This window comes from Leptosomus discolor, chromosome 21 (assembly GCF_034619465.1).
Source record: "Leptosomus discolor isolate bLepDis1 chromosome 21, bLepDis1.hap2, whole genome shotgun sequence".
NCBI classification, from domain to species: Eukaryota; Metazoa; Chordata; class Aves; order Leptosomiformes; family Leptosomidae; genus Leptosomus; species Leptosomus discolor.
The window spans coordinates 2,999,564-3,027,202 of NC_141411.1; the positions used below are offsets into that span (position 1 = coordinate 2,999,564).

The 27,639-nt window shown below is 46.4% G+C and overlaps 1 protein-coding gene and 1 long non-coding RNA gene across 3 annotated transcripts; one reads left to right on the top strand and one right to left on the bottom strand.

Moving 5' to 3' along the window:
- The first annotated feature begins 525 nt into the window (after nucleotides 1-525).
- DSTYK (dual serine/threonine and tyrosine protein kinase) lies at nucleotides 526-24,732 on the top strand. Of its 2 annotated transcripts, none has more exons than XM_086476497.1 (13): nucleotides 526-790; nucleotides 7,576-7,961; nucleotides 14,019-14,682; nucleotides 17,147-17,421; nucleotides 17,807-17,890; nucleotides 19,063-19,239; nucleotides 19,525-19,654; nucleotides 19,909-20,065; nucleotides 20,793-20,925; nucleotides 21,123-21,236; nucleotides 21,721-21,835; nucleotides 22,980-23,114; nucleotides 24,143-24,732. In XM_086476497.1, the coding sequence occupies exons 1-13, from the start codon at nucleotides 541-543 to the stop codon at nucleotides 24,328-24,330; spliced, it is 2,808 nt and encodes a 935-aa protein (XP_086332623.1). In that variant the 5' UTR covers nucleotides 526-540; the 3' UTR covers nucleotides 24,331-24,732. The 2 variants fall into 2 exon arrangements, with proteins under 2 accessions (XP_086332623.1, XP_086332622.1); XM_086476496.1 differs by having other exon boundaries at nucleotides 541-775.
- LOC147413980 (uncharacterized) lies at nucleotides 24,530-26,584 on the bottom strand. The gene is made up of 2 exons (XR_015183998.1): nucleotides 25,943-26,584; nucleotides 24,530-25,815 (listed from the first exon to the last, which is right to left on the bottom strand). It is a non-coding gene; the product is annotated as an uncharacterized LOC147413980 (long non-coding RNA).
- Nucleotides 26,585-27,639: the final 1,055 nt, after the last annotated feature.

Consider the following 27,639-nt stretch of genomic DNA (forward strand, 5'->3'; position numbering starts at 1 on the left):
GCCGGCCGCTGTCACCCGCCTATTGCTCCCCATCCCCCCGCGCCTCCCTGCCGGCCCCCTGACCCGGAGGCTGACCGGGGCTGGGGGATGTGCGCGGAGCCCCCGGAGAGGGGCTGGCAGCCGCGGGAGGGCGGTCCGGTGCGCTGACCGCCCCCCCGGCGGGAGGCCCATCGGCGCTACGGGACTACAGGTCCCGGCGTCCCCCGCGCGGCGCTCAGCCTCGGTGCGCGGGTGAACTACAGCTCCCGGCATGCCTCGCCCCCGGGGTCCTCCCGGCCTCCTCCCCCTTTGCCCCGCGGCGCCCCGATAAAGGTTCCGCGTCGCAGGCGGCGCGGCTTGCTGAGGCGCTGCCCCTGAGGAGGAAGGCGGCGGCGGGGGTAGGGGAGGCGGGAGGGGTGGGGGGGGGAAGAGACGAGGAAGGCCCGGCTGCCGCGGGCGCGCCGTTCCCTCCGGGAGGGCGGAGAGGCCGTGAGCGGCAGCCTGGCAGGGGCCGAGTGTCCCCCGCGGTGGGGAGGGGATAGCGGAACGGACCCGGAGGACATGGAGGGCGAAGGGGTCTCTTCGTGGCGGGGTCCCGGCGGGGGCGGCGGGGTGATCCGCGAACTGTGCCGCTCCTTCGGTCACTACAACCGGCACCTGGCGCGGCTGCAGCACAACCTGCGAGAGACCAAGAAGTTCTTCCGCGACGTCAAGTACTCCCAGGGGCACCCCTTTGCTTCGGCGGCGGCTGGCGAGGGCCTCCCCGCCGGGACTGGGGACGGGGCCCTCCGGGACGGCTCCGCGCTCGGCGGTGAGAGAGGGACGGGGGGGGGGAAGTCGGGCAGGGCCTGCGGCGGGCGGGGGAGGCCTGTGTTTAGGGTGTGGAGGGAAATGGAGGCGGGCTGTGGGGATAACCGGGGGGCTTAGGGGGCGAGGGGTGCTGTGGGGTGAGCTGTGGGCAGCGAGGCGTGGGGGCTTGGGAGGGGTGGGGTGCAGGTGGGAGGCGGGGGGTGGGCTGTGGGGAGTGAAGGGTGCAGCTGGAGTACTGGGTGCTGCTGGGGGGGTGTAATGGGGGGTTAGATGGTGTAGGGGTGCATATGGAGAGCTGGGGTGCCTTGGGGGTGTGAGAGGCTTTGTGGGGTGAAGTGAGCCGGCCCGGGGCTCAGTGGGTGAGGGGGACTGTTGGGGAGATAGGCCCCTCAGCTCGTCTTCCTAACTCCCCCCCCTGCCCCCAGGTTCCAGTCACCCTCCCAGCCGCAGGGTGGGGGTTTGGAGGATGCAGCACCTGGGAGTGGGCGGCTTGTGGGGTCGCGGTGCTTTGCAGTGTGTTGGTCGTGGAGCTTGGTGGGAATCGTGCCGGGCTTCATTCATCAGCTTTGTCCTCATCGGTCACTGTTGACAAACATTGCTGCTGGTGGGAGCCCTTGTGCCACGTGCAGAACTTTATCTTTCCATAAGACTGTCTTGTGAGAAGAGTTTAGCATGACGTTAAATATTTATAAAGATCTTCTTTATTCATTTCTAAATGGCTCATGAGTCATCTCTGCTGGCTACTTGTCCAAGATACTTGTCCATGCCTGTCTTATGCTTATAGTTCTGATTTGAAAGTGGAAGTGTTGAGCTCTTCTGACAGTCTGAGTTAAAAAAAATAAAAGTAATGTTCCATGTAAACTGTCTGAATAGAAGTTAATAGTTTTGTGAAAATGTGATGTCTCCGTTTATATCTTTCTGTGACTTCCAAGAAGTAGGAACTAGTTGGTTTCCCTCATTTCTGTGGATCTCAATGCTGTTTGAATGGTAGCGCTCCACTGGAGTTGCTCGTCTGTTTGGTTACTTCTTGTGAAACCTTGCTAGTCAAATAGCAATTGCATCTTTGAAAGTCTGCTTGTAGGGCTTTGTAGATGTGGGTGCATCATTAATAAAATATTCCTGACATAGGATACAAATTTCACCGAATATCCTGCCTGTTGTTTCTAATGCAGAGTGCTTATAATCCTTTTTTTTCCCCAAATACCTGCCTTGACCCAGTTTGACTTCACTGCTGAATGTGTTACCAACTGGCCCTTAAGTACCAGTGCTTCAAGGGAAGGCTGGCTGCTTTAGAGCTTGTTCGTGCAAACAGCAATAACAGTGTAGGCTCTTGGTTCAGGACCTCAGACTGCAGAGGCTATAGAACATTTACTGTTCTTAAAAATATAAAACTTAAATCAGTAGTTTTCAAATATAAAACTTAAATCAGTAGTTTTCAAACTGGTGAAGTGGTGATGTGGTCCAGGTGAGGCGCAGATCAAGTTAATAAACCTGCTCCAGGTTAGAAGGTGGGAGGCCATGGTGGCAGTCTTGAGAGGAGTGTGGGGAGAGGATGAAGAGCAGGACTTGGTAAAAAAAAATGAAGGCTGGCAGTTTTCTTAAAGGAGTCAACTGCAAAATAACTGTGAACCAGTGATTATTATTTTTTAAGATATGGGAAGAGACAAACCTTTGCCTGAAGCCCGGAGCCTTGGTATTGCTTATTATCTTTGTGCCTGAAAAAACACCTTTGGACAAATCTTCTTGTTTCTGACAGATTTTAGTTTCTAGTACTCTCTGAAACTTAGTGGCTGGTAACAAAGCTTTTTTCCCCTGTTTAACATGGGGAGATCATTGTAGGTGTCAGAGGGTTTAAGGAGCACAGTTCTCACTGACTTCAGAACGACTTTTTCTTAGAATCTGCCCTACAGGTGGTGTCAAAGTGAGGGAGACTTTGAATTGTTCTGCAGACTTTGCAGTGCTCTGCAGCGTGCTGTGGTGTGAATGTTAATGTTTCGTGAAATCCAAAGGAACTGGGAAGTGCAGTGGACAGGACACTTTACCACCTATGGTTGAAGTGGAAAAATAAACTGTGAAAGTAAATTTAGATGCCTTGGAAACAAAACAAATGTGAAGGGGTTTGCTTTTGAGACGCCTGTGAAGCCAGTGTAACAACGCAGAGAGGTAACTGCCCTCTGCATCGACACAGCTCAAGCAACCTAAAGCCAAGCCTGGGTTACTCTGTCCAAAACCAGACCAAAGTGTCTGCTAAGCTGAGCAGTAGCCACTGACCTCTCAGGTAAGCTGGGTCAGTCGGGGCTGGGTACCCGAAGGAGCAGATGGGTACTTGCTTTTACATCCCAACCTCCTCTGCTTAGGAGGATGACAGGCAATATTTGTCACTAAAGGATTGTCCTTGACCAGCTGTTCCCTCTGTGGCCTTAGTACTAGGACTTGCTCCTCATAGTAAGAGAAGTGAAATAAATTGAAGGGCAAAAATAATTGCCTTCTAGCTGTTGTTTATGAGGAGAGGGGGAAAGTCTTGTTTGCAATGTCTGCGTTTCTGCAGCATTCAACAAAATATAGGCTGTTTTCTAGGTTTGCTTTGTCATGAATAGGCTTTCAAGAACGATTTGTTGAAGTACTATGACAATCCTGGAGCTTTAGCCTGCACAGGTCTGACAGCTTTTTATTCTTGGTGCTGTTAGCTGGTGTGTTTTGTGCTCGCTTTCTGTAAAAAGAAAATCTTAATTAGGGACTTAGTAGCAGATTTTACTAGAAGATATAAAGATACCAAAGAACCCTGCTTTCTACTAATTGTTGTTGTTTTCTTCATTCTGTGCTTGAAGTAATTTGAACTCTTCAACCTAGGAACCTGGGGGTTTTTTGATATTTCTCTTGCCCCATTTCAGAAATTTCTGTAAACCTCTTGTACAGACATCCCCAGTGTCTCCAGAGTTTTGGTGAGCAGCCGCGGTGTTATCTTAATGAGTGTGTGCTGGGGGGAAAGCCCTAGGCTTGGCAGCCTAATGACTCCATACATAAATGGGTTTTGTAGGGGTATTAACCCAAGGGTTTGGAAGAGTTTTCATCCTGATGCTGTATTGACCAAGGGTATGTCTCCTGGTTAAAATGTGACTGCTCTGTCTGTATTGCTGTGATCCTCGAAAGGTTGGGACTCCTATTGTGCTGTTAGGTATGTCAACACAAGACGAAGGGTTTTAAGACTAGGTAATGTGTGGAGAAGTGGTGGGGAGAGCACTTGTGAAATAACTCCTCAGATAGATGGGAGGAGGCACTTGCTAACGAGCTTTAAGTTAAGCAGAAGGTGAAGCTTGGACCATGGGAGCCGCTAAGGTGGTAACAGCTGCTGCTGTAGGAACTGCTTGCCTTGGTGTACCGAGGAGTCGTGTGTGTTCTCCTGGGATTAACACCACTGTGCTCGTAGGTGTCTAGTGGGGTGGAACTAACGCTTGGTTTAGAGAAGTGTGTTAATCGTGAGTCTCGTAGTGGTCAAACCATGCTGCAAGTCATCGCCAGCACCACAGAAACGGGAGGACGTCTGTGAAAGGTGTCAGTATTGGCAATAAGGAGTGTGAGGGTCTGGCCTTATTCGGGCACACGTATTATTGAAAACAGAACAGAAAGACAAGTGAGACCAGCAGCGTGGTTGGCCTTCCCTGGAAAGGGGCTGAGCAAATGCTCAGGGCTTCTATAGATGCCGTAAATTCAACGTAAGATTCTTCTGCCAAGTGTTTGGCTGAATTTTGAGATGAGCCTTGGTGAGAGCTGTCCTTGTTCTTGGACAGGCCTCCTTTCATCAAAAGGAGCTTAACAGGATGCACGCGCTTAAGGACCCCCCCTGCAGCCATTTTGTTTTTGAAGTGTTTATCACATGTCTCCAAATGACACGGTATTTGGATACAGTATTTAGCACCAGCTAGAATCTTTGGCAAAAGTCCTGTCACAAACAGCAGTTGCTCACATAGGTCTGGAAATATTGCTACGTCTCTTCAGTAAGCAAGTTCTAAATCTGCTTTTTGTTAGGTACCACAGGAGGTCATATTCCTCCCAACCTGAGTTCAGATCAGTGGCATCACCTATTAAGTACTTTTAACCTTTTTTTTACACAGTATTTTTACCCTGTGTCTTACTCTGATGTGCAGAAATACTAACACACACCCTGCAGTGCAGAATATGACCCACAGCTCCATCACTGTGTAACTCGCTTCAGGTTTGAGATCTTGAGGTCAACGTGAGATGTCCAGCAAGAGAGAGGCACGGGGTTGAAACCACTGCTGTGACTTGGGTGCCTTGCTGGTGCGCTGGCTTAGTTGCGATGTGGCCGAATCTTGCTTTTTGGTGCTGGTTCCCGGTTTGTACTTCACGTACTTGGAACATCGCCGTGACGTAGCGTTAGATGTAGTGGCTTTGTGACTGATCCCGCTTGTAGTAAACTTGTTGGATAAATGCTGATCACAGGGAGGTTGTGTGCGTGAGAAGATGAAAGGTGTTACAAAGATGTAGTATTTACATAGCCGTTCCGTGCTTTGGTAATTTCAGCTAAGCTGCTGTATTTCAGTCGTTTGGTGCTGGCATTAAGTACGTGTAAATACGGAGGCTGCCCAGAGCGAGGAGAGGGTGCAGTCTGCCTCTTGCCTTTATGAAAGCCTGTGCAGAGAAGGCTTCACGGCCTCCACGATGCCTTCTGAATTGCTTTTTTAATGTTTGGTAGCTGAAGAGCAAGCCTGAATTCCCGGTGAAGTTTCAGTAGCTGTAACCACATCAAAGCAATTCTTTATCTTGTGGATGAAGGCTGAAATGTGCTATTTGTGGTGTTTTGTCTTTTGTGAGTTGCCAGCCAGGTTCTGCCCTTCAGTCACTCGCTGTGGCCACTCTGCTCTGGTGGTGGATCTGGAAAGGCTTTCTTTTTTTTTTAAGAAACAGTGATGAAGAGTCACACTTCAAGAAGTGATGTCTCCTTCAACCTTCTCCAAGCTGTTGGTTTGTGGTGGTCAGCGTCCGGGGCTGTGTGGGGCAAAGGTGCAGGAGAGGGGCTTGCTGAGGCACAGAGAGGGTTTCTTTCCCCCGTAGTGTTGTGTGAGATAAGAGGACTCCTCTGATGGAGAGAATTCCTCCAACAGTCGTGTTTCCAGGCTGCAGATTTGAAGGAAAGGTAAATTTTAGGCAAGATGTTAAAGAAGCCTTAGACTGGGACTAAGACACAACCAGCTACACATGATGTTGCTCCCAATTTGAATGATTTTGATGAAAACAGAGAAATGGAATGCTATCAGAATGAGGACTAGAATGGCTGTTGTATGTTATCTTTAATTTGGTTAGTAGTGTTAAAGAATGTCTTGGTATATGAAAGTATCTTGTGGTTTTGGGGCTTGAGATGCTGAAACGACTTTGGATGCCAAAAGGTGATTCATTAAAAGAATTTTAATAGCCCTGGTGAAATGGGACCTTCCCCTACAAAATCCCTGATGGTGCTTCTCTGCTGTGTTGTATTTGAGCCTGTCTTTAAACTGTCGGTCTTGTCAGTTTGCCTGATACCAGGGCAGTTGTACTGGTTCATAGCTTTCAGATTTGGCAGTTCTCTTGGGGACTGGTGTCTCCATTTGCCATTTCCTTCTCGGGTGCCATCTGCCTTCAGATCTGGGACCATGGGCTCGCTGTCTGGCTGTGGTGGAACACTAGCTGTGTTGTACTCCTGAGCATTGGGCTGAAGTGCAGCAGATGGGGAATTCGTGGATATCTATTTTTTTTGTACTACCAGAATTATTCTGTTGTTCTGCAGAAGGTAGCGCAAAGCTGCTTAGGCTTCAGCTTAGGTGACTGAGCGTGGGAGAAGCTGTATTTAGGACTTGTAAAAGAGTACAGAAGCTAAATTGAGTACTGAGACTGAATTCCTGTAGTAAGGCAAATGCAAGGAGTTGCAGCATCATGGGCTAAGAATTCAAAGGGCCTGGTTAGCGGGATGGTACAACTGGTGGGTAAGGAGAGTGATTCCAGGGAGTCCTGCTGTTCTGAAGAACATTTCTTGAGATGCTGTGATTGTATTTCTGTCGTCGAGAATTGCTGGCAGAGGCTATTAGTTCCGCTACCGTGTCTCAGCAAACTTGGTCTTGTCTTCTGCTTCATGTAGAGAAGCAATTTTTCAAGAATGCCTTTCCTTGAGGCTAGAAAGGAAGTTTTGCTGCTTTAATGTCAATGATCCTAGACTTTGGTCAACAAGCTCGTGCAGTAATACTCCTGGGATTTGGTAGATGCGAAGTATTTGACATTTAAGCATGTGGGTGGAACTGTCTCCCTTTCATAGTTGATTGAACTTTCTGTACAGCCAAGCCATCAAAACTTGGGAAGAGTTAGCCTTAGTGACCTACTGAGCCTCCCTGAACTCTTGAGCAAGGCGAAACACTGTTCCAGCCGAAGACAAAATTAACCTTTTGGTTGTTTCAACCTTGACAGCTATTTCCTCTTGACTTTTAGGGCGTACCGTTAGTCTTCCACTAGCCTGCTGAAGAGAGGTCTGTGTAAACACTTTCCAGTGAAATAGGTGGGGAGAGAACAGTAACGAATTGTCTTTGTGGCTTTAAGAATCAACCTACTGTGGCCCTCTGTGTTGGCGCAGGAGAAATGCTGAATTGCTGACACGAGTCCCAGGATACATAAGCAGATTCTTGGTGCTGTGTGGGTTTGGGCTGTGGGGCAGCAATGTGTGAGCTTTTGCATTCAGCTGGCTTGGAGATACGAGACGTTGTTCAGCCAACCTGTTCTAATGCAGTCTGTCCTCAATTTTAGGGCAGAATTTCATTTCCTTCCCTCGCCATGAGGAAGAGCATCTCCAGCGGACTGTGAGCTGGCACCCTTGCCTTCTCATTCTTGGCCAGAACTGTAATGCCAAATGCCAGTTACTCAACATCCTGCTGGGTGAGAAGCTGCTCCCCACCACCAAAATCAGCAATGAGGAGAATTGTAAGAGGCGCCGGATCCGTTTCACGCATGGGACCCAAACACGGATTAGCCTGGCGCTGCCTGAGCAGTATGAACTGGTCCATATGATGGCAGCCCACCGAGGGCACTGGGACACGATACCAGAGGAGGACTTAGAAATTCATGGGGACAGCGAAGATCCCGCTCACCGGATCGCGGAGCTGGAGGTCATGCTGCCGTACTCACTGCTAAAGGTAACTGGGTGTTTGTGTTGTAGTGAACTTAAGGTGTAGCATTTGTAGTCCCTAATAAAGCTAATGGTGAAAACTCTCAAGCATGGGAATTTTTTTAATTAAAGAGAAGTTGGAAGAAGTCTGGTATTAGGATTTTAGTCGTACATCAGTTTATTCTCGTGTGCTTTTGTTGCAATGTTGACTCTTAGCGTTATCATTCCTTTAATGTTTCATCCACCTCGGAAGCCAGGCTGACTCAGGTGTAACTCCAAGTGTCTTCTAGAATTTTACTCCAGTTTCAAGGTCATTCAGAGTTAGCTTTGCTGTCTGATAGTAGCTAGAAGGTGTTGTACAAGTCTACGGACTTGTTTGTCTCTGTCCTAGAGAGCTGGTTGTCAGAAAAAAAAGCTTCTTAACTCCACCATCTGATGAAATGACCTGCCTTCGTCTGCGCGGGTGGCTTTTTTACAGTTCTGTGCTGTCAATGGAAGTTGAAGGTGTTAAGAACAAGAAGGTGGGAGTCTGTTCTCAGTGCTGTTTCTGATGTTGTTAGTACCTTGCTTTGTGGCTTTCCTTTTACTTGTCCCTAAAATGTGTTTCTGTCCTGAGAGTGGTGCAGTTTGGTGTTGAGCAAATAACTTGAAAGGTGAGGGTTGTGTTTCATAGCTCTTTATAGCTTCCATGAGCTTTCACTGCATTTCATATCTTATGTTGAGCCTTTGTTACTGCAGTGTAATACTTCTGGGGCATTGTGTTTGGCAGTCGAATAGCTGGAATAGATAATTAATTCTTAAACATATATTGCTTAAGTGCAAAGAATGTGATCTGTTGTCATGTGAGTGAGAGTATGGACTTCATAGTTGAACAATAAAATAGCAAGGTAATTTTTTTCTGGACCTATGAATCGAGATATGATTGTCAACAGGCAGAAGAGGAAGACCCAGCCTATCTTCATCGGTTTGAAATAGGTTTTACAAACCCAGCCTGTAGCTAAATTTAAGCCTTTCCTAACAAGACCAGCCGAGTCAGTGCTGTGTTGTAGTGTGTTTCTGGCTTCCAGTATCCACTGAAGAAGTGCCACGTTTGTGGGTGCCTCACATACACTTCATGCAACTTCCCAAAGAGCACCAGATCAGCTGCTGGTGCTGCAAAGTAAATGCCTGTTGGGGATCTTCTGCTGTAAAATCCCGCTGTGCTAGGCATAAAAGAGTATTTAGCCTTACATTTATTTGACTTCGTTACATTTTTATATGGGCCAGTTTAGGCACACTGCAGTGTACAACCCTCTTTCAGATTTCTCATGTGAGTGACAAAGATCTCTCTGTCTGGCTTTGGTTATATTTAGGACACTCAGATGAAAACAGCTAGTCAGATTAATTTGAAAAGGGTTGATGAAATAAAAAGCTCTTCCAATAGAAGGAGAGGGAGGGTGAATCACAGCTAGCTTCAGATTGATTCAAAGGATTCCATACATGAGTTCAAGGGGCTAAAGGAAGAATAATTTTTTTTTTTAAGGCTGACAGGAGAACATAATGCAATTTAGCAGGTAATTTGGCTAGGGATGGCTTCCTGTTAAATTACAGGAGTCTGACCTCCTGTTGAGACCTGTGGATTTTTTTTCTACCCTTCTGGCTAATGTGTGTTCTCCAGCTCTGCTCAGCATACACCGAGACAACAAAGTTCTTTATGTCTCTGCTAGTCATGGATGCTGCTTCTGTAACCAGTGGAATATATATCTGGAGCAATAATGGATGAGGGGTTTTGGACACTGTCCAAAGCTGTGTGTCTAGAACTACTCTGAAGGAACTTCTGCTTTTTCTTAACTTGTGAAACAAAACTGGGGGTCTGATAACTTGATGATAACGTGATATTCAGTACAGATCTTAAGGATTTAGATCTGCCCAGGAACCAAGTAATTTGGAGGAGCTCAGCACCTCTTGGGCAGAGGGGGAGGGAAGTCAATCTGAATTTTACCCTGCCTGTTACCTAGAATCCCTGTATCTTCATATCTGTGTTTTTTCTCCCAGCAGCAGAGTGCTTACAAGTAGCACTGTGCTTCATGATAACCTTACATTCCAGATGTTCGAACACCTTACTAGTGTTTGAGGAAACATTTGCGGGTCCTTATTGTGGACTTGAACAATCACAGGAGATGAGAACTTCTTTTGTGGCTTTCTGTTTGAAATCACATTTGTTCCCCATAGTGAGGACACTTACCTGCCAGCAGGCTGCTGTCAAAGGAGCTGTCGGTGACTTCAGGACCTGGGGAATGCTGGGCAGCTTTTCAGGCCTAAGCATCTCTTACCAAGAGACCTAATTGCACAGGCTGGCTTGGGCACCTTGATTACATGCTGCTCTTTTGTGCTGGCACTTAATGCTGAATCATGCTTCTTGGTGCACATACTTGCTTGCTGAATCCAAGCTCATTGGCCATACTCCAGTAAAGAAAGTTAAGAATATCCAAATATTAACTTTTTTTACTTGGAGATAAATTCAATACCAGTGTAGAATACACAACAGCCAGTGAAGCACTCTGAGGTTTTTTCCTTTAGTCTAATATCCAGGGTGGGACCACACTTGCTTTTCTGTGTTACTGAAAGATCTCTTAATCAAGACTTGCTCCACGGAAAAGGGGGTGAGGAGGAGGGAGCCAAAAATTTCATTTGCATGGGTTGGCTGCTGTGAGAACACTACCTTGTGCTAATAGGTACGTGAACTTAGTTATTTTTAAATGTAAAATATCAGGGAAGGAAAAACTGTGGCAAAGCTGCTTTGCTCCTTGGGGATCACTGTGCACCGGAATGCATCTAGGTCATGGGGAGTAATCCATCTAGCCAGACAGATTATTAGATTTATAGTGGGAGTAAACTGTTAGCTCTTTCCCTAAATCTTATCAGTTGTGCCTGGAAGCCAAAACGGACTTCTCTGAACTACTGGTTTTCGTCTGGGTAGTACAGCTGAATGGGAGGAGTGTAACAGGGCCGACAGCTTCCTTTTTCATGCCTTTGTCTTGCTTTGTGCTTCTGACTTTTGAGTCTCTGGCTGAAAAGTTTTAGCCAGGGCTTGTAGGGAAAGAACTTTCAGCTGCTCTGGCAAAGCTGGAAAATGAATAAAGAACTACAAGATGGTTCGATGAGCTGTAACAGAAGAGTTGAATTAGTTTGGGTTTGTTGTATTTCTTCAGGTATTATAGCAGTGATTCAGGTCGTATGAATTAGTAGTTGTTACAAGTAGCAAAGAGCGTGGTTAAGTACCTATTGGGTGATTATTTTAATGTACATCCTGCTTAAAACTTGGATGACTGTGCCCTAATCTCCTCCTTGAGAGTATTTTTGATGGGTTTGGTTGTGGCTTTAATACAGAAAACTGAAAAGCTTTCACGTTGCCAGAGACATTTCCTTCCATGTAGCATCAGTTTACTTTGGTGTATGCTGGGGTGCTCCTACCATGACCCATGTACCTGACGTTGTCTTCATCTGCCCCTTTACGCTGGCATAACTGAGCGTAGAAGGCACTGAAAATGCCAGTGCCATGAAATTATTCTTCCACCCATGTGAAACCTGTTCTGTTTCTACTTTTGCTCGCTTAGTGATATATCTTTTGCAGGGGAAGAGTTCATGATCAGAAAAAGAGCATTGCTTCTCAGAGTGTTTCGTGAATGTGTACCCCTCACAGGCTTTCTTGGGCTGGCCCTTCCAGCAAAGGTAAAATGAAATTCCCTGATGAAGTGGGGTTCAGAGTCATTGCACAAAGGCAAAGCAATTGCAGTCTGTAAAGGGCAGCAGTGTTTGCTGGAGACCAGGGGTGTAGTTAAGTTTTCTTACTTGGGATTCCCTCTAGATTAGAAGTGCTGAACTTCTGACTCAGATCCCCATGGGAACGGAATAAACTGGCAAGGTTTCAGAGAAATTAGGGGAGAGTGTGTGGAAAAAAAAAATAAATCTCAGTGGAATCTAGGGGTATATATATACACCTCAGATTAATAGGGAGGCAATGAAATTAGCTCACATATGTAATAAATGCAGTAACTGTCAGACTTCAGTGATTCACTGTCTATTCTTAGAAGGCAGAGTATTCAAATTGGCTTAGAAAAAGGCTGAGCTGAGCCATCAATCATAATCTGCTTGGTCGGAGTTTGGGTAAAAATCTGACTAAATTGGGTTAACTTCTCAGCACCTCAGTTAACGAAGTAAACAGTGATTAAACTGCCCAAAGCCTAGCAAAATAGGACAAGGTCCTCTTGGGATGTAGCAAATAAATGCTTTTTTAACTGATTTGGAAATGAGGATTTATCTGTTGACTTAGTAAAATGGCACACTTCAGCGGTCCCTGAAAGCATTTTGTGAGACTCCACTTGTTGTCTTGTGGGTCAAGACCTCCTTGATCTTTGATTTTAATTTTTGTTGTGGGATACGGGGTGCAGTGATCATCCTGGCATTGCAAGTCTGAATCCATAGTTGAGCACATTGTGTGTCTGCATGGTATTCTCTTGAAACTGTCTGGTTTGTGTTGCTGTTGACAGCACCTCTGCATCATATTTTAAGTGGAAGAGCTGTACCTGATACTTGTGTACCTGATGTTCAGATTGCTGGGTGGGAGGCTTTGATATTTTAAGAGGTCTTTCAGTTAGGGAACATAGGAATGAAGTTACTTGACAGCAGTTTCATGCTTATGGCTCTGCCAGAAGTGTTCGAGTGTGTTTATAGCGCTGTGACCTTGTGAGAACCAGCTTAAAAATTTTAGGAATCCAGTGTGAGTCATAGGTATTCCCCATACAGGAAGACTTGATCCCTAATAGTATGAAGCTGCATGGACAGTGTTTAAACTTCTGTACCACCCTTTAACAAAACCCCAATGGGTGGGCAAGAAACGTTGCTAATGCTCTTTGGGAAAGCCCGGGAGGCCCTTATGGAAACCGAAGGAGCAGTGGCTCACGCTGTGTTCGGTTGTCCGTGTTGGTTTGCTCCCTGTCTCCTAGAGACAGCGCTGGCTTCCTCCTTTGTTTACAGGCACTGGCGTGAGTCATCTGTCCTGGTGAATCTTGCAGCGCAGCGCAGCCCGTTCCTCACCCTCCTGGGCACCGGCAGCTTTGAGTTCAGCGCTGCAGAGCGCCGTGGCTGTAGGGACTTCCTCTGAGCTCTGAGAGCAGTTGGGAGACGTGTTCAAGTCTGTCGCTTTTCTGGTGGAGACAAATGATTGAAGAATTCTTAATTAGCCCCCCCTGTTGTGAGCTGAGAGGATGGCATTTAAATTCTCTCTTCAGTTCAAAGCCTTTGACATTTTCTTTCCTTATTTTAGTTGAGCGATATATGCAATTCTAACGCCGTTCTTGCATATCCAAAGGTGAATCTCTTCTCCTTCCTTGGAAGGGAAGGAAGCAGGTTTCAGAACTGGCCCTTTTTAGTAGGGTTAGTAAGAAGTGATGTCAGCAGGAGCATATGACCAAAGCAGTGAAACTCTGGAGTAAGAAATCAAGTAAATAAAATACATCTCTTGGCTTTTGGTTGGATTTGAAGAAAGTCATAACTAAGCTTGTCACAACCATCTGTTCCTCCTTGTCTGTCCTTTGGCTGTGAACTCCTTGGAATCGGTTATTGTGCTGCCTTTGTCTTGGCAGTAGTGGCTAGGGTAGTGCTTTCTACCACTGGAAGAAAATGGACAGCATGGATATCTCCTCAAAGAGCTATGGATCTGGTAGACACTGATGAGAGAGGTTGTTGTACAATGGAGCAGCTATAAGCTAAAGAATGGCGGCTGTTCTGCAGTAGCGCTCAGCTGGGAAACTTGTTCTCAAGTTTTGTTTTGAACTAGGCTAAAACTCAAAGGCACTTGACACAAAATAAGAATTTTGGAGTCCATGGGCACTGATCCGTGTCTGGCTGCCCCCCCTGCGAGAGGGCTGTCATCAGCCTTGCAGACGGGCTGTGTGCTAAAGCATGATGCTGTATGTGGGACTCTGTAACTGTTAAAGGGTTTGAATGTTTCTGGATTTGCACCGTGAATTACAGTACATTTTTGCATGTATCAGTTTTTAAAAGGATCTGTACAAATGTATTTTTCTACTTCCTCACTTGCTAGGAAGTGGATGTTGTGGTAGCACCATGTCGTGGATTCCAGTCTGCTGAAGCCACCTTGGGAGAGTACGTGAACCAAGTCTTGCCTGTTGTCATCTTTGCCATCAGTGAGGCTGAACTTTCCTCATCGGATGAGAGTGAACTGCGTGAAATCAAAGAGAAATTCTCTTTGCCCATTTTCTTCTTCAAAGTGCCAGAGTCGGGGGTTGACCTGATCTCTCCCAAAAAAACTGATAATGAAAAGTCCTCCCTTTACTGCCAGCTGATGGACTTGGAGTACCTGAGCACCAACCACTGCAGCTGCGGGGCGCCGGGTCCTGGCGCCGGTGCCCAAAGCATGCTGGTGGAGCAGCTGGAGAAGCTCCGTCTCCTAAGCACTTTTTCCAGGCAGGTGCTTCAGAAGCATCTCGTGGAAGCAGCGACCAGTTTAAACGAGGTGCACTGCCGCTGCCTGAACATCTTCATCAACCAGGCTTTCGACATGCAGCGAGACCTGCAGATCACCCCCAAGAGGCTGGAGTATACCCGCAAGAAGGAGAACGAGCTCTATGAGTCTCTGATGAATATTGCCAACCGAAAACAAGAGGAGATGAAGGACATGATCATAGAGACTCTTAGCAATATGAAAGAGGAGCTCTTGGAGGATGCTGCTAACATGGAATTCAAAGGTAACTACTGGCAGGAGAGTAGTGGGAATGAAGAGGTTAGGGGCTTTAAAGGAGAGGGGTGGAGTAGTAGTTGCCATCTGCTAAGGGGTGGTTGAATGCCAGTCTAGGCTTTGCAAGAAAATTCATAACTAAAACACAAAGGATCCTTCTGTAGTATCTCCTGGGGAAAAAGCGCTGCCCTTAAATGAGAGGCCTGAACGTATTAAGTCTTGGTTTCTTGTAAATCAGACTTTTTTTCCCCCAGAGCTTGCTGCATAGTTGTGGCTTAGGGTGTTTTACTTCTCTGCTTTAATTCCTTGTTCTACTGAAGAAGAAAATAACTCTCTCAACTTTGCCTCAGTGGATGTCTTGAGACTTGGGAATAAACATGTCCTAAGAAAAAAAGGCGTTTGAGTTTCAGCGGTGAAGGCTTGATTTGTACTTTCTGCTTTCTGTATGTTTCTTTGAGAGAGGTTTGCATAAGACCTTTGGGTATAGAACCTCCTAAACTGAAATCTTGCTGGGTAGGTAGGGTTTTCGTTTTAAACAAATCAACATATTGTGCTCCTGATGCCTACGCTTGGCATTTAGTGTGTGTTTTTTGGGAAATGTGAGAATTCTCACTATATCTTCTAGTACCAGAACTTCCAGGAACTCACAAGCTGGAAGCATACAGAATGCTGTGTAAACTGTGAAGGGTAGAGGCTATCCAAATTTTGTCTGCAGGAATACATGGTCTGTCATAAACATCAAAGTGAAGACTTGTAGCTTGATTCTCCACAGATCTTTTCTCCTCGGCTTGCTAAGCAGAGGTTTCCCGTGGCAGCCATTGCTGTTCTAAGGAAATGCAGTTCCCTGGGCTGGTGGGGAAAAATTCTTCTATTTAAAGTAAATTCAGAAATAACTCTAGGCTATTGGTTTAGACAAAATTATTTTTGCGAATTGAGTGCTCTTCTGAGGCATGAGAGAAGCCAGAGCTCTAGATAATTTTGTTTCTTGACTGACTTCCAATTTCAAAGTGGAGTGTTATCTCCTGGGACGAAGAGGAGAAATGATGGTTTGTGTTTAATCCTGCAGGTTAGGATCTGGATCTTTCTGCTTCTGCAGGTGGGAAATGGATAAGATCTTTCCTGTTTCTTGAAATGTTTGCTTTGTAGTGCCCGTACGAAATGTAGTCCTCATAAAGAGCTTGCTTTAGTTGCAACACAACCCATTTGCGTGGTGCAACCCCCCCCAGCAAGCTAGCATACGCTGACAGTATAGCTAATTGTACCTGTTCAGGGCTGCTATTGCTCCGTTCTCAGGACAGGTAATAATTCCTGTATTCTGTCTGTCCTACTCTTGACAGAGTTGGAGCGCTGTAGTGCCCGAGTTAGGGATTCTGTATGTGCAGGAGTGTGTTTAGGGGCAGCACAAGATAAAACACCTGCACTAAATATGGTAGATGTTTATTTGCACAACAAATGTCACTTAGTGTAGCATCTTGTTGGTGCTCAGTATTTGCAGTAATATCCTAAAAGAAGGAAGGTGTTATTTTGAGGAGCTAATGCCATCTGTCGATCACTGGATTTGTTTTAAGTAGGCTAGACTGTTGTTGGCCAAAATCCAGAGACAAGGTCTGCAGCTCCTGATAGTAACGTAGTATTGCTCAGAGCGGTGGTTACAGCACGTGAGCGGTGATTGCTCAGTGTTTGTTTAAAAATACCAAGTGGTAATCAACCTCAAGGTACCAGGAAAAAAATGTCATGTAACCTGCGTGGCTGTTCTATCACTTTCTTTATAACATTCAACAGCCAGCAGTGCCTATGGGTTGCAGCATGGCCTGGAAGAATTTCCCAATCCGTGTTTCTTTAGATAAAGACAGCTTTGTGCTTCTGCTCTTTGATTTTTGAGATGGTAGTCGACTTACCATCACTGTACCACCGTAAACCTGTAGTAGCTACGGAATGCTTGTTTAGAGTCTATCGGGGTTAGAGCGGAGTATCCTGTGAATGTGAACACCAGTGGATGGAAGCAAACATCAGAGTATTTTCCACCTTGGTCAGATGTGATTTTTTTAGCTTCCCTGAAACTGGAGTAGCCAGGTGTGCATTCCTGGAGCTGCCCTAATGCTGTAGTACTTTCTGTCCCAGAGTATACCAAATTACTCAAGATCCGTAGGATGGGGTTTGGGACCTCCTGTGAAACCAGCGTTGCCGCATTAGACATGCAGACGGGCACGAATTTAATCCTTTGCAACAGTCAGGGTATGTGTTCTGCTGTGGCTCGTGAATTTTTTGTATGACTTGGAAGCACCGTTGGCTTCAGTTTGTCATCTGGGTCTAAAGTAATGAACCTCTGAAGGAGCAAAATAGCGTTTGGAGCAGAAGCTGGCTGGACCAGGGCTGTGCTGTAGCTCCTTTGCAAAACACTCAAAGCAGCTCCCAGTAACCATTGCTGCAACAGTTATACGTTGGACACAAATGATGCCTCTTCTTTTGTGCAGATATCATCATTCCTGAGAATGGGGAACCTGTTAGTTCCAAGGACATAAAGTGCTGTATTAAGCAAATTCAGGAACTGATTATTTCTCGATTAAACCAAGCAGTTGCCAACAAGTTAATTAGTTCAGTGGACTATCTGCGAGAGAGCTTTGTAGGGACTCTGGAGAGATGTCTGAAGAGCCTGGAGGAGTCTTGGGAGGTTTCAGTACATCCTACGAGGAGTTTGGAGAAGCAGAAGGATGTTTCTGTACACATCACAAGCAATTATCTCAAACAGGTATGGTGGCTTAAATGGCTGTCTACGCTATTCTTAATAATTGTCTTTATCTTGAGCCAGCAAGGGTGGTAGGGGCCTGAGATGCTCAGTGAAATTAGAGGAGCACAGCTCTGGAGTTTGTGTGGGTCTGGTGTCACTGAGAGGTGCTAAAACTGGGGAACAGTCACTTTAAGGCCTAGTACTTACCTTCCCTAATTCTGTATACAGTGATCAGATCACAGCCTTGAAACACCGATGAGCTTAATGCAACAGACGAATTGGATGAAGTGAATCATGGAGTATCCCATGTAGTGTCCATTTTTCCATTTTTCAGGGAGTCTAGCGAATTCTGTAGTGACTATAGCTCACAAAGTTCCCATGCTTTCATCTTTCCCCTGCTTTCCAGATACTAAATGCAGCCTATCACGTTGAAGTCACTTTCCACTCTGGCTCAACAGTAACCAGGATGCTGTGGGAACAGATCAAACAGGTATGGGCATCTTCATCATGTATTTCTAGCACCTGTCACTGTAGAGTGAGAAGGTTTTGAAGCAAAAAATGATGTGAATCCTCACAGCTGCTCTCTAAATTTTGGCTCTGGGGACATGCATTGGGAAGCTGTTGCTTCCCCACTCAGCTCTAAGGTTATATGTATCGTTTATTCCTGGGGATGCTAGTATTTAATTTAAAGCAAATATCTCTTTAGGGTTTTCTTTCTGTTCTGAAACAGTGAAGTGATGATCAGCATTTTGAAACTCTCGCTATTTGTATTTTGAGTAACTGGTTGTTGATTTGGGTTTGGAGTTTCTTGTGGGTTGGGGGGTGTGTGTGTGTTTTGCAATGTATCTTGACTCAGGTCAATTCACTCTTCTCCCTCCAGAGCAGATGAGATTTCCTTAGGTCTTTGTTTTAAATTTGTCTGTTAAAGCATTCATCTTTCTGAAGTCCCTGCTCTGAGCTGCTGAGGTTACTGACCTTTACTGCCTTCTCCCTCTTGAGATTCTTTGGATGGATGGGTGAGAGGAATACGATTTTTTTCCCAAATAGGTGCAGTGCAGACAGAGTGGTAACAAACATTCAGATTCCTCCTCCAGCCCTAGGAGAAGGATCCAGCCTGGGTGTGCAGCAGCTGGATTTCTGTGGCTTCTAACAAAGGGTGGGGCAGGGCATCTTAGGCACCCAGCAATTTAAGGGAAGTGGTGCATACCCACACCTAGGATTTCTGCACCTTGACAGCATGTCCATCCAGCAAAAAGCTGCTTCGCTGTAGCTTCCACCTGTTTAGGAATATGTCTCTTGACTCAGAAGCTGCTGCTTCTGCTGCCTGTTCTTTCAGCCTACGAGCTGCACCACAACTGTGTGGTTTTCCGAGTGGTGGCTGTCTAGCTGTGCAGGTTCTTGGTCGGACATGAAAGGATGGTTGTCTTGCAGGAATGAACTGAGCAGATATTCGGAAAAATCAGATCTCTTATTTAGTGTGTGTGTACAACAAAACTGTGATCAATACCTCTAAATTGTTAGCAGTTACTGTGAGGCAAGAGCTCGATTCCGCATGCAGATGGCTGTGCGCTGTTACAAGGCATCGAAGCAGTCTGAGTGAATCGACTGGCCCTGGGCTTTTTTTTTGTGCTAGCGCCTTAATTCTGTTTCCTGTTTTGCTAGATAATCCAGCGGATTACGTGGGTCAGCCCTCCCGCCATCACCAGTGACTGGAAGAGGAAAGTTGCTCAGGATGCTATCGAGAGCCTCAGTGCATCCAAGTTAGCCAAGAGCATTTGCAGCCAGTTCCGGACCAGGCTAAACAGTTCCCATGAGGCTTTTGCAGCTTCTCTGCGCCAGGTGAGTGTGTGGAGCTGTTGAGAAGGTCTCACCTTGTACCTTGCCACTTGTGGAAAGAGGATTTTTAATTGTGGAGACAGCTAGAAGAGCAGCTCGTGCAGTTAACGCTGCCGCTCTGTAGTAGAGGTGGCAGAGCTGAAGTGAGTGCCGTAATGCAAGGTCCTGTTTTTAAACTGGGCGTGCTTTAAGTGGGATCTCTACTCAGTTGTGTGAGGACCCTCAGCCTCGTTACGCTAGGGCTTCAGTCCAGGCAGGACTGCAGTGTGTATGTGGTATCTTTTGCAGTTAGAAGATGGCCATTCTGGCAGGCTGGAGAAAACAGAAGACCTGTGGCTGAAGGTGAGGAAGGATCACGCTCCTCGGCTAGCACGACTCTCGCTGGAGAGCCGGTCCCTCCAGGATGTGCTGTTACATGGTGAGCATTATGCTTGATGTTCCTGGTATTATCTTCTGCTCCCTCCTTCTGAAGCAGTCAGTGGGTGTAAAGGAGTAGGAGGGGTGTTTTGCTTTTCGCTCAACTACCTCAGTGAGCCTCCATCTGACACGTACCGAGTACCTCGAGTTGTGCAGCTGCTGGCCTGCGAAAAGCTCGGGGCTGCCAGCCTGATCGTGTGCGGGAGGAGATAAACATATTTTAATGTCTGATGAAATGGATGTTGTGCCTTACAGGCAAGCCAAAGCTGGGCCGTGAGCTGGGCCGAGGACAGTATGGCGTGGTGTACCTGTGCGACAGCTGGGGAGGGCATTTCCCATGTGCGCTGAAATCTGTTGTTCCTCCAGATGAGAAGCACTGGAATGACCTTGCACTTGAGTTTCACTATATGAGGTGTGTGTATCGTAAGTGCTTTTCTCATTCCACATGGATCTCCTTAACTTCGCTGTGGTGAACAAATGCTGTTTGCACAGGCAGAACCGTGCTTGCTGTAGTTCTGCTCTGCAATCAGGGACTTGACCTCATGACATGCTAGGCTGCTGTTTCTATCAAAGGCCAGACAGTTTGCCATTGCCACTGCAAAACTGTAAGAGGCACAGGATGGTAGGCAGACATGCTCCTTCCTGTCGTCATCTCTGGTGTCTACACTGTTCAAAGGCTTGTGATGTTGCAGAGCAAATTAGAATTAATAGAGCATGATAGCAAACAGTTCTTCTCCACTGATTTTTGGTGTTGAATCATCCTTCCTTTCCCAATCTGTCCTCTCTGAATTCACAAAAGAAAATGATGGGTCTACACTGCAGAAAACCAAGCTCGTTTTCAGTAAACTGCTGCAGGCAGGTGCTGCAGTAGAGAGAGCTGAAATAATACGGTATTTCTCTGGAACTATAACCTTTAATAGGCTGTCTTGAGTTTAATTGGATCAGACGGCTGTATGTAGTTATGGCCCTCACAACTGTGGGGTGCTGTGAGTTTTCACTGTATGGCACATGGTAAAGCTGTATCTTGCTGTTGCACTAAAGCTGCAGCTAGTGGGCAGCTCTCCTTCACAAGGTGAGGCTTGGCCTGAGGTGGAGGGAAGGGTGTGAAAACCACCCCCTTTGTGCTGACCTTTCTGCAGGTCTCTGCAGACACACGAGCGGCTCGTCCATCTGCATGGCTCTGTGATAGACTATGGCTATGGAGGGGGCTCCAGCATCGCCGTCCTGCTGATAATGGAGCGGTTGCACAGAGACCTCTATACAGGACTAAAGGTAACAGCAGTCTGTGTGTCTGTGTGAATATACTTTGGTTTTATGTAGACATTTAAAAAAAAAAACCCACACCTAAATATCTATTAATCTGCAAAAACTTATCTGGAATTGCTTAGGTTTCAGTGCTTTTGGCAAGTAAGAGTAAGCAACAGTAACTCCCGTTTGAGGAATGAAATCTGTGTGTGTTTATTCTCCAGGCTGGGCTAGAGTTAGAAACACGATTGCAGATTGCCTTGGATGTCGTTGAAGGAATCCGTTATCTTCACAGTCAGGGACTGGTGCACCGGGATATCAAACTTAAAAATGTCTTGGTAAGGAAAACTTCTGTATCTGGCTAATCTGAAGTCTTATGAGGTCCTTCTAGTGGGAGGGAGAAGCATAATTTAAGTGAAGCAATAGCTTTCTTCATACAGGATCTTTTAACTTGTGGTCTTCACCGCAACTAGCCTTGCAGTGAGGTTTCCCGAACTCATTTTCAGACAGAAAGCTTAGGGGAAAGGGAGCAGCAGAGTGACTTCTCTTGAAGGTAGAGAGCTTGAGCTACAAGTGGGACTTCCAGTTCTCTGTTCTATTAAATCCCAGCCACACCCTCTATGTAGAAGACAAGTGAAGGCATGTCTTGTTCCTGAGCTTAACGAGGTAAATGTCCAAGAGCAGCCAAGTAATTGGAGAAGCTTACTTAAGAACGAATGCCCAACCCTTCAAATGTAAACAGAGTTTAAAACCTTAAGATTAAGAAGCAGAACTAAACCAGAAGTATGGTTATTAGCTGCCTGTGTATGAATTCTTCTACAGCTTGACAAAAAGAATCGAGCCAAAATCACTGACTTGGGGTTCTGCAAACCAGAAGCCATGATGTCTGGCAGTATTGTAGGCACACCCATTCATATGGCTCCTGAGCTCTTTACAGGTATGCTCGTTGATTGAATCCACTACTGTCCTGCTCTGGTTTGAATTTCGGAGGCCATTCCTTTGAATTAATATCTCAACCTGCTTATGAGGGAAAGATAATATTAAGAAAAAAACCCAAACAAACCAACAAACACAAAATAAAAACAAAAACCAGATGATTCCCTGCTTACAATGCATGCTATGTATTTTTTCCTGTATTTTAAGTGTCAGTCTTAAGTCTTTGCTTACTTGAAAGAGAACTTAGGAGAATTCATAAGCTCTGCTGAAGTGATTAGTACTTTTGCAATTGGAAAGTTAAATTATTAGTTATTAGGAAGCTGGAAATATTTGGCTTTCATAGGCAAATACTTCAGAAAGGATCCCCTGTCAGGAATCTCCAAGCTGTTACGAACCTGTGGAGTGTGTTCAAATTCACTATGCCTTGTGCTTCTGGCAGATGCTCCCTCTAAGGTTTTTTCCTGAGCAGGCATCTTGCAGTAGCTCTTAGCGGTCTGTACCGTACTTACCAGAATCCTTTTGGTCTGAGATGCTGTCCCTGCTTTGACAAGATTGCAGTCAAACTGAAGCGAGCTTATTTGTGTTTAATTTAGACAAATAGTAGTGAGAACCATCTGAATAATAGCAGTGAAATCCTCATGACTAGCAGGCTAGACCTTGACCTTACAGAGGCGAGCATTGGCTTAGCCCTTACGCACTTAGTGTGCTCAGTCTTCTCTTATTCAGTGGGTGAACGTGCTAGAAATGAGTAATTGCCAGACTGGGAGGCTGGTGTTGGCTCTGACAGACTCCTGGGCTAGCAGCAGAGCCAGGCAGAACTGATAGTCTTACAAATGTTGGTGGTTTAAATCTGAAGTACACCTGAGCACCCGTAGCTGCAGTGGTCCATGAACCTCAGCTTGGGAACTGCTGGTACAGGTTAAGCGTATAAATCCTCTGAGAATTGGAAAGTCTTAACTTTTATCCCTCCATCTTCAGCGGTGACTGCTGATGCGTTACTACGCTTCACACAAGTCTTGCCTTCTGGCAATGAAGTTTTGGGTTTCATTTGAGGAAGTAGAACACTGAAATTAGTTCCCAGACCGCTCAGTTTCTGACGATGATGATGATGTTTGCCCTGCTGATCAAATGTATTGTTGTCACAGGAAAGTACGATAACTCAGTGGATGTTTACGCATTTGGCATTCTGTTTTGGTACATTTGTTCGGGACATGTGAAGTTACCAGAGGCTTTTGAGAGATGTGCAAGCAAAGATCACCTTTGGAACAATGTTAGAAAAGGTATAAATGGCTTATTTGAACTCTGTGGGTTGATACTTTCAGGCTTGAGTAAAATTTGAGAGGAGATGAGGAAATCTGGTTTTGTCCCCTTGTAACTGAAAGGTAAAAATACAAGTTGTATTGCTTCTGCTTCATTGACTAAAGAGTAGCACATATCTAAGTTAAACTTGGACCTATTCTACTGAAAGTCTAACTAAAATTAGCAGGGATAAAAGGCTTTCAGTTAACCCCCTCTATGCCATAGTGTCACAGGAACTGTGCCAGCACACGGCTTAAACCATGCAAAGTAGTACAACACTTCTGATGTAAACCAGACCTCAGAACCAGCCAGGCATGATCCCCTAAAGAATGTTTAATCCCTTGCAATTTCTGGAGGCTGTAGTGATCTGAACATTCGAATGCTCAGCGTGCAGCATGCTGAGGAAGCGGGATGCTCAGTAAAACACACAGTGAGAGTTGTTCCCCAAAAAGAGACCCCTACCCTGTGTAGGTTTAGCGTAGTACTGTGTTTTGTGGTAGCTTGGTCCTCCATGCTGTGTCATGGCACCAGAATGCTTTACTAGTTTGTGTCCTTAGTTCCTGTCCTTATAATCTCTCCCCTTCTCATGTGAAAAAGATTAACTCAGATGAGGGAGTCTTGTATGTGGTCAGACGGCTGCACTTGCTGCTTGTTCTCCTGGTGACCTTGCTCCCAAAGGCACCATTATGAGCAGCTGGGGGGGACACACTTGTTTTCTTACGGGGGATGGTATTAATTTTGCTCCCAAATAGTTGCAAAGAGGAGGCTCCAGTGAAACTAAACGTGTTGGCCATCCTCTGGAAGGGTGCGTGATCTCCTGAGCGGCTCCAGCAATGCTCCCACGGAGGTCTCGGCAGCATTGCTGGAATGTCAGCCCTTATCGAGAGCAGGAGACCCCAGACAGTCCACTTCGGCCTCTGGAGCCTGCACCACAGCAACGACCATCAGACAGAGCTGCTCTCAGCCCTGAGGGGTACTGGTGGTAACCACGTCCCTCTCCATTTCCCAGGAGTTCGCCCGGAGCGCCTTCCGGTGTTTGATGAGGAATGCTGGCAGCTGATGGAAGCCTGCTGGGATGGAGACTCGTCCCAGCGCCCTCTCTTGGGGATCGTTCAACCTATGCTGCAGGGGATCATGGACAGGCTCTGCAAGTCGAGCTCGGAGCACCCAAACAAAGGGTTGGATGACTCTACTTGAAAAGGCAGCACAGAAGAATTTTTAATGGTGGGAGCATTCTGAACCCCTAACTCTGCAGCTGGCTTCTTCAGACGTAGCTCTTTGTGGCTAACATGAGTGGGACAGGTCATAGCAACCAGATTGCTCAGAGAGGTGAGGCCTCGGGGGTTGTTCCATCTCGAATAGCGGCCAGAGAAGTCTCCCCCAGTACACCCATTGATGCTAGCTACCCTGCTGCAGCTTTTATTAGGGAGTTGTGCAAACAAGATAGAAAATCCACACCCTTGAACTCCAAGGGATTTTTGCCAAGCCCACACAAACACCCATCAACGAAAAGCATCTTGTGTGTTTCGGGTAGCGTCTGTGTTGCCAGGAGTCGATCATGATCGTGTTTACTCAGTGAAGTAAAAACTCTTCCCATTACCTGATGGTCCACACGTAACTATCCCAATCACTTACTGGTTGGCACAAGAGTACAGCGTGGTTGGAGCGGAAGGAGAAGGCAGAGGCTCTAGGCTGGAAAGCGTTCAGGAGCCCAGAGCATCTCTCTGCATTCGCTTCTCGCAACACTCAAAATGTTTACATTGACAGGAGCAAAGCTTCCATGTTTTACCTAAGGGGGTTTATCTACTGTTCCACTGCAGTGCAAATACCCCAAGTTATAAGCTATTTATCTCTTATGTACCCTTCACCTCTTCCTTCTGTAAACAAGCTCCTTTTCTGGTAATTTTGCTTCATAATAGTTATTTGAATGTCTGAAGAAACCTGACCTTTCTTTTACAGTCTTCTGGCAAAATGGAAGACTGCTCAGAGGTTATGTATTGTAAGTCATTACAACTAATGACTCTCCATGGGGAAAATGCCAATTCATTTTAATTAAATTCGGGTTTTGAATTAGTTGTAACTCAAAGACAGTTTTAAATTGTGCCACGTGTGACAGGTATTTTTTAAAAATAAGGTTTCTTCAGCTTTTTTTAAAGTCACATGCTTGGGGACAGCATATTTGAGGGAAAACTGGTCCTTCTTCTTCAGTAGCTGTGTGCTGTGGCTGTGTCCGTTCATCCGATGGTTTCACTCTGGGATCTCTAATGTGGCTGTATTAAGAGTAAAAAAAAGGGGGGGGGGGAAGGGGAATCCTTCGCAAGGAAGGTGTGGGCTGGGGTGGTCCTGCTGCCCTTCTCGAGAGGGCTGCTTCTGAACAGAACGTGCTTGCCCCTTGCCTTCTGCAATTCTGGTTGATCTCAGCGAGGCATACTTACCGGCTGGAGGCTGAAGTAGGAAACGCACCTTGGTTACTCCATGAGGAAATGCTGAGCTGGCAAGTTCTCCCTGGGTTTACTGTTCCTCCCAGCCGCAGAGGACAGGCAGGCCACGGCTTTGGTTCCCAGGAAGGCTGGCATGCCGCCTCCCGAGTAGTGTAGGCATGTGGAATTACTGCACCTTGTCGCTGGGATTTATTGGCTAGTAGACAGCAAAATTACAACCAGTCGTCTGCCTGTTAAACAGCTTGAACAAAGGAAAGGGATACATAACCCTGCAGTATTAGTGTAGTTTAAATCTTCCTTTCTTTGTGCAATAAACAGAGTTAATGCGCTTTTTTATATATATATAAAAAGGACTTTTTTTTACTTACCTGCACGTGTGGGCATTTTTCTGGTCTGTGAGGGCGTCAGCGGCCGGCTCCATGCAGGTACAGCCTCGCCAGCCCCTCGGGCTGGAAGTGCAGCCACCCAGACCCACGTGCGCGGCAGAACGATACTTTTCCGAAGTAGAATCGTTGGGCGTTTGGCTGCCTTGGTGCACACTCATGCCACCAGTGACACTAACAGTATTAACTCTGTTCGACTGTGCGTGGTGGTTAGGAACCTTATTTAAAACTAGGAGAGTCCAGGTCAGTCTCTGGCAATTAGAGGTATCTCGTGTAAATAATAAATGTATGAATAAAACTTAAATCTCTGTATATGCAATTCCAGAAATGTCTTGTATAGCTTTTCCTGTGTAGCCATCTCCAGACACTTACCTGATGCCTTTTTATTGTTGGTTGTAGCTGCCTTGATGTCTTGGTTCCATTGGGTTTGTCTGTTTGCATGTGTGGCGTTGTAGATCTGTGGGGTTTCCCAAACTCGGTACAACTACTTCTCTGCAGTTTTTTTCCCTGTTGGGTATAAAGTCTGCCTGACTGAACTTGTTTTGAGAGATTTTCACATACCCTGTTTATCTTAAAAACTAGTGTTCTCCCCACCACCATCCCCCCACCCCATTAGAGCAAGGAAAATGAGGTGAATAATTACTTCACTAAAAGATTCCACAGACTGTAAATTAAAAGTGGCACCGAACTCAAACACCTCCGAGGCTGGCACAGTGAGCCTGAGCTGAGCAGGTCCTCTTCCCCCCACATAAGGCCACCTTTATTGCCTCAATCTCCTGAAGGTGTTCGTTACAGTATGTTTTAATGTTCTGTTGTGAAAGGGTATGTGGAACTTGTGCGTTGTACAATGTACTATAAGGAACCAGACAGCGGGCTGGCTTCAGACAGACACAAACCACCGTGTGCTGTTCCAGCTGGGTGATCATTGCCACTGAAAAAAAGCTAAATCCTGGAGGCTGAGGCTGACTTTTGTGGACAGGGAGGAATAAACCTCCCCTCTGCCTTCCTGGGAGCCTAAAGGGGCGATCAGGCCTAAAATGATTTGGAAACAAAAGCTTTGTTTATGAAGGTCACTGGTGTGAGGTTCACGTGTTGCAGAAGGAGAGTTGTGAGCTCCTTACAAGGTTCAAGTACAGCCTCAGAGGGGCCAGAAACTCGCTCTGCACTTCACCCTTCTCAGCCCAGTTTGAAGCCTTTCCTTCACACTGCACTTAGTGGGATGAGCTGGGGGAAAATGCACTCACACCATCCAGGATGAGGGATTCTGGAGGGCTTCAGCACACCAGCAGTGTCTTGCTGCTGGAGCAGAAGTCTGCAGGGCACTTACCGGGTGTCTTGAAGCACCAGATCCTTGCTGTAACTCAGAGGATTATTACTTAGATTAAATGCCTTGCCTAGGAATGGAAAAGCAGCCACCCCTGGGAGATGGCACTGCACCGGCGCAGTATTTGGGGACGGGGAGCGCAGCCCCCCCGCCCTCCCTGGCCCTGCTCGCTTTAGCTTCAGTTACACAAGTAACTCTTCTTTTTGTTGTTGTTCTTCCTAAAGCAGAGCTGTCCTGTTGAGGAGAAAGCGGCCCTTGGTCTCCCTCGGGGCTCACAAATAAAATCGCACTAAATGTTCTGGCAGCGGCTCCGTGTGCTTGGCTGGGGGGAGCGGGGCCGGGCCCGGGGGGTGACGGC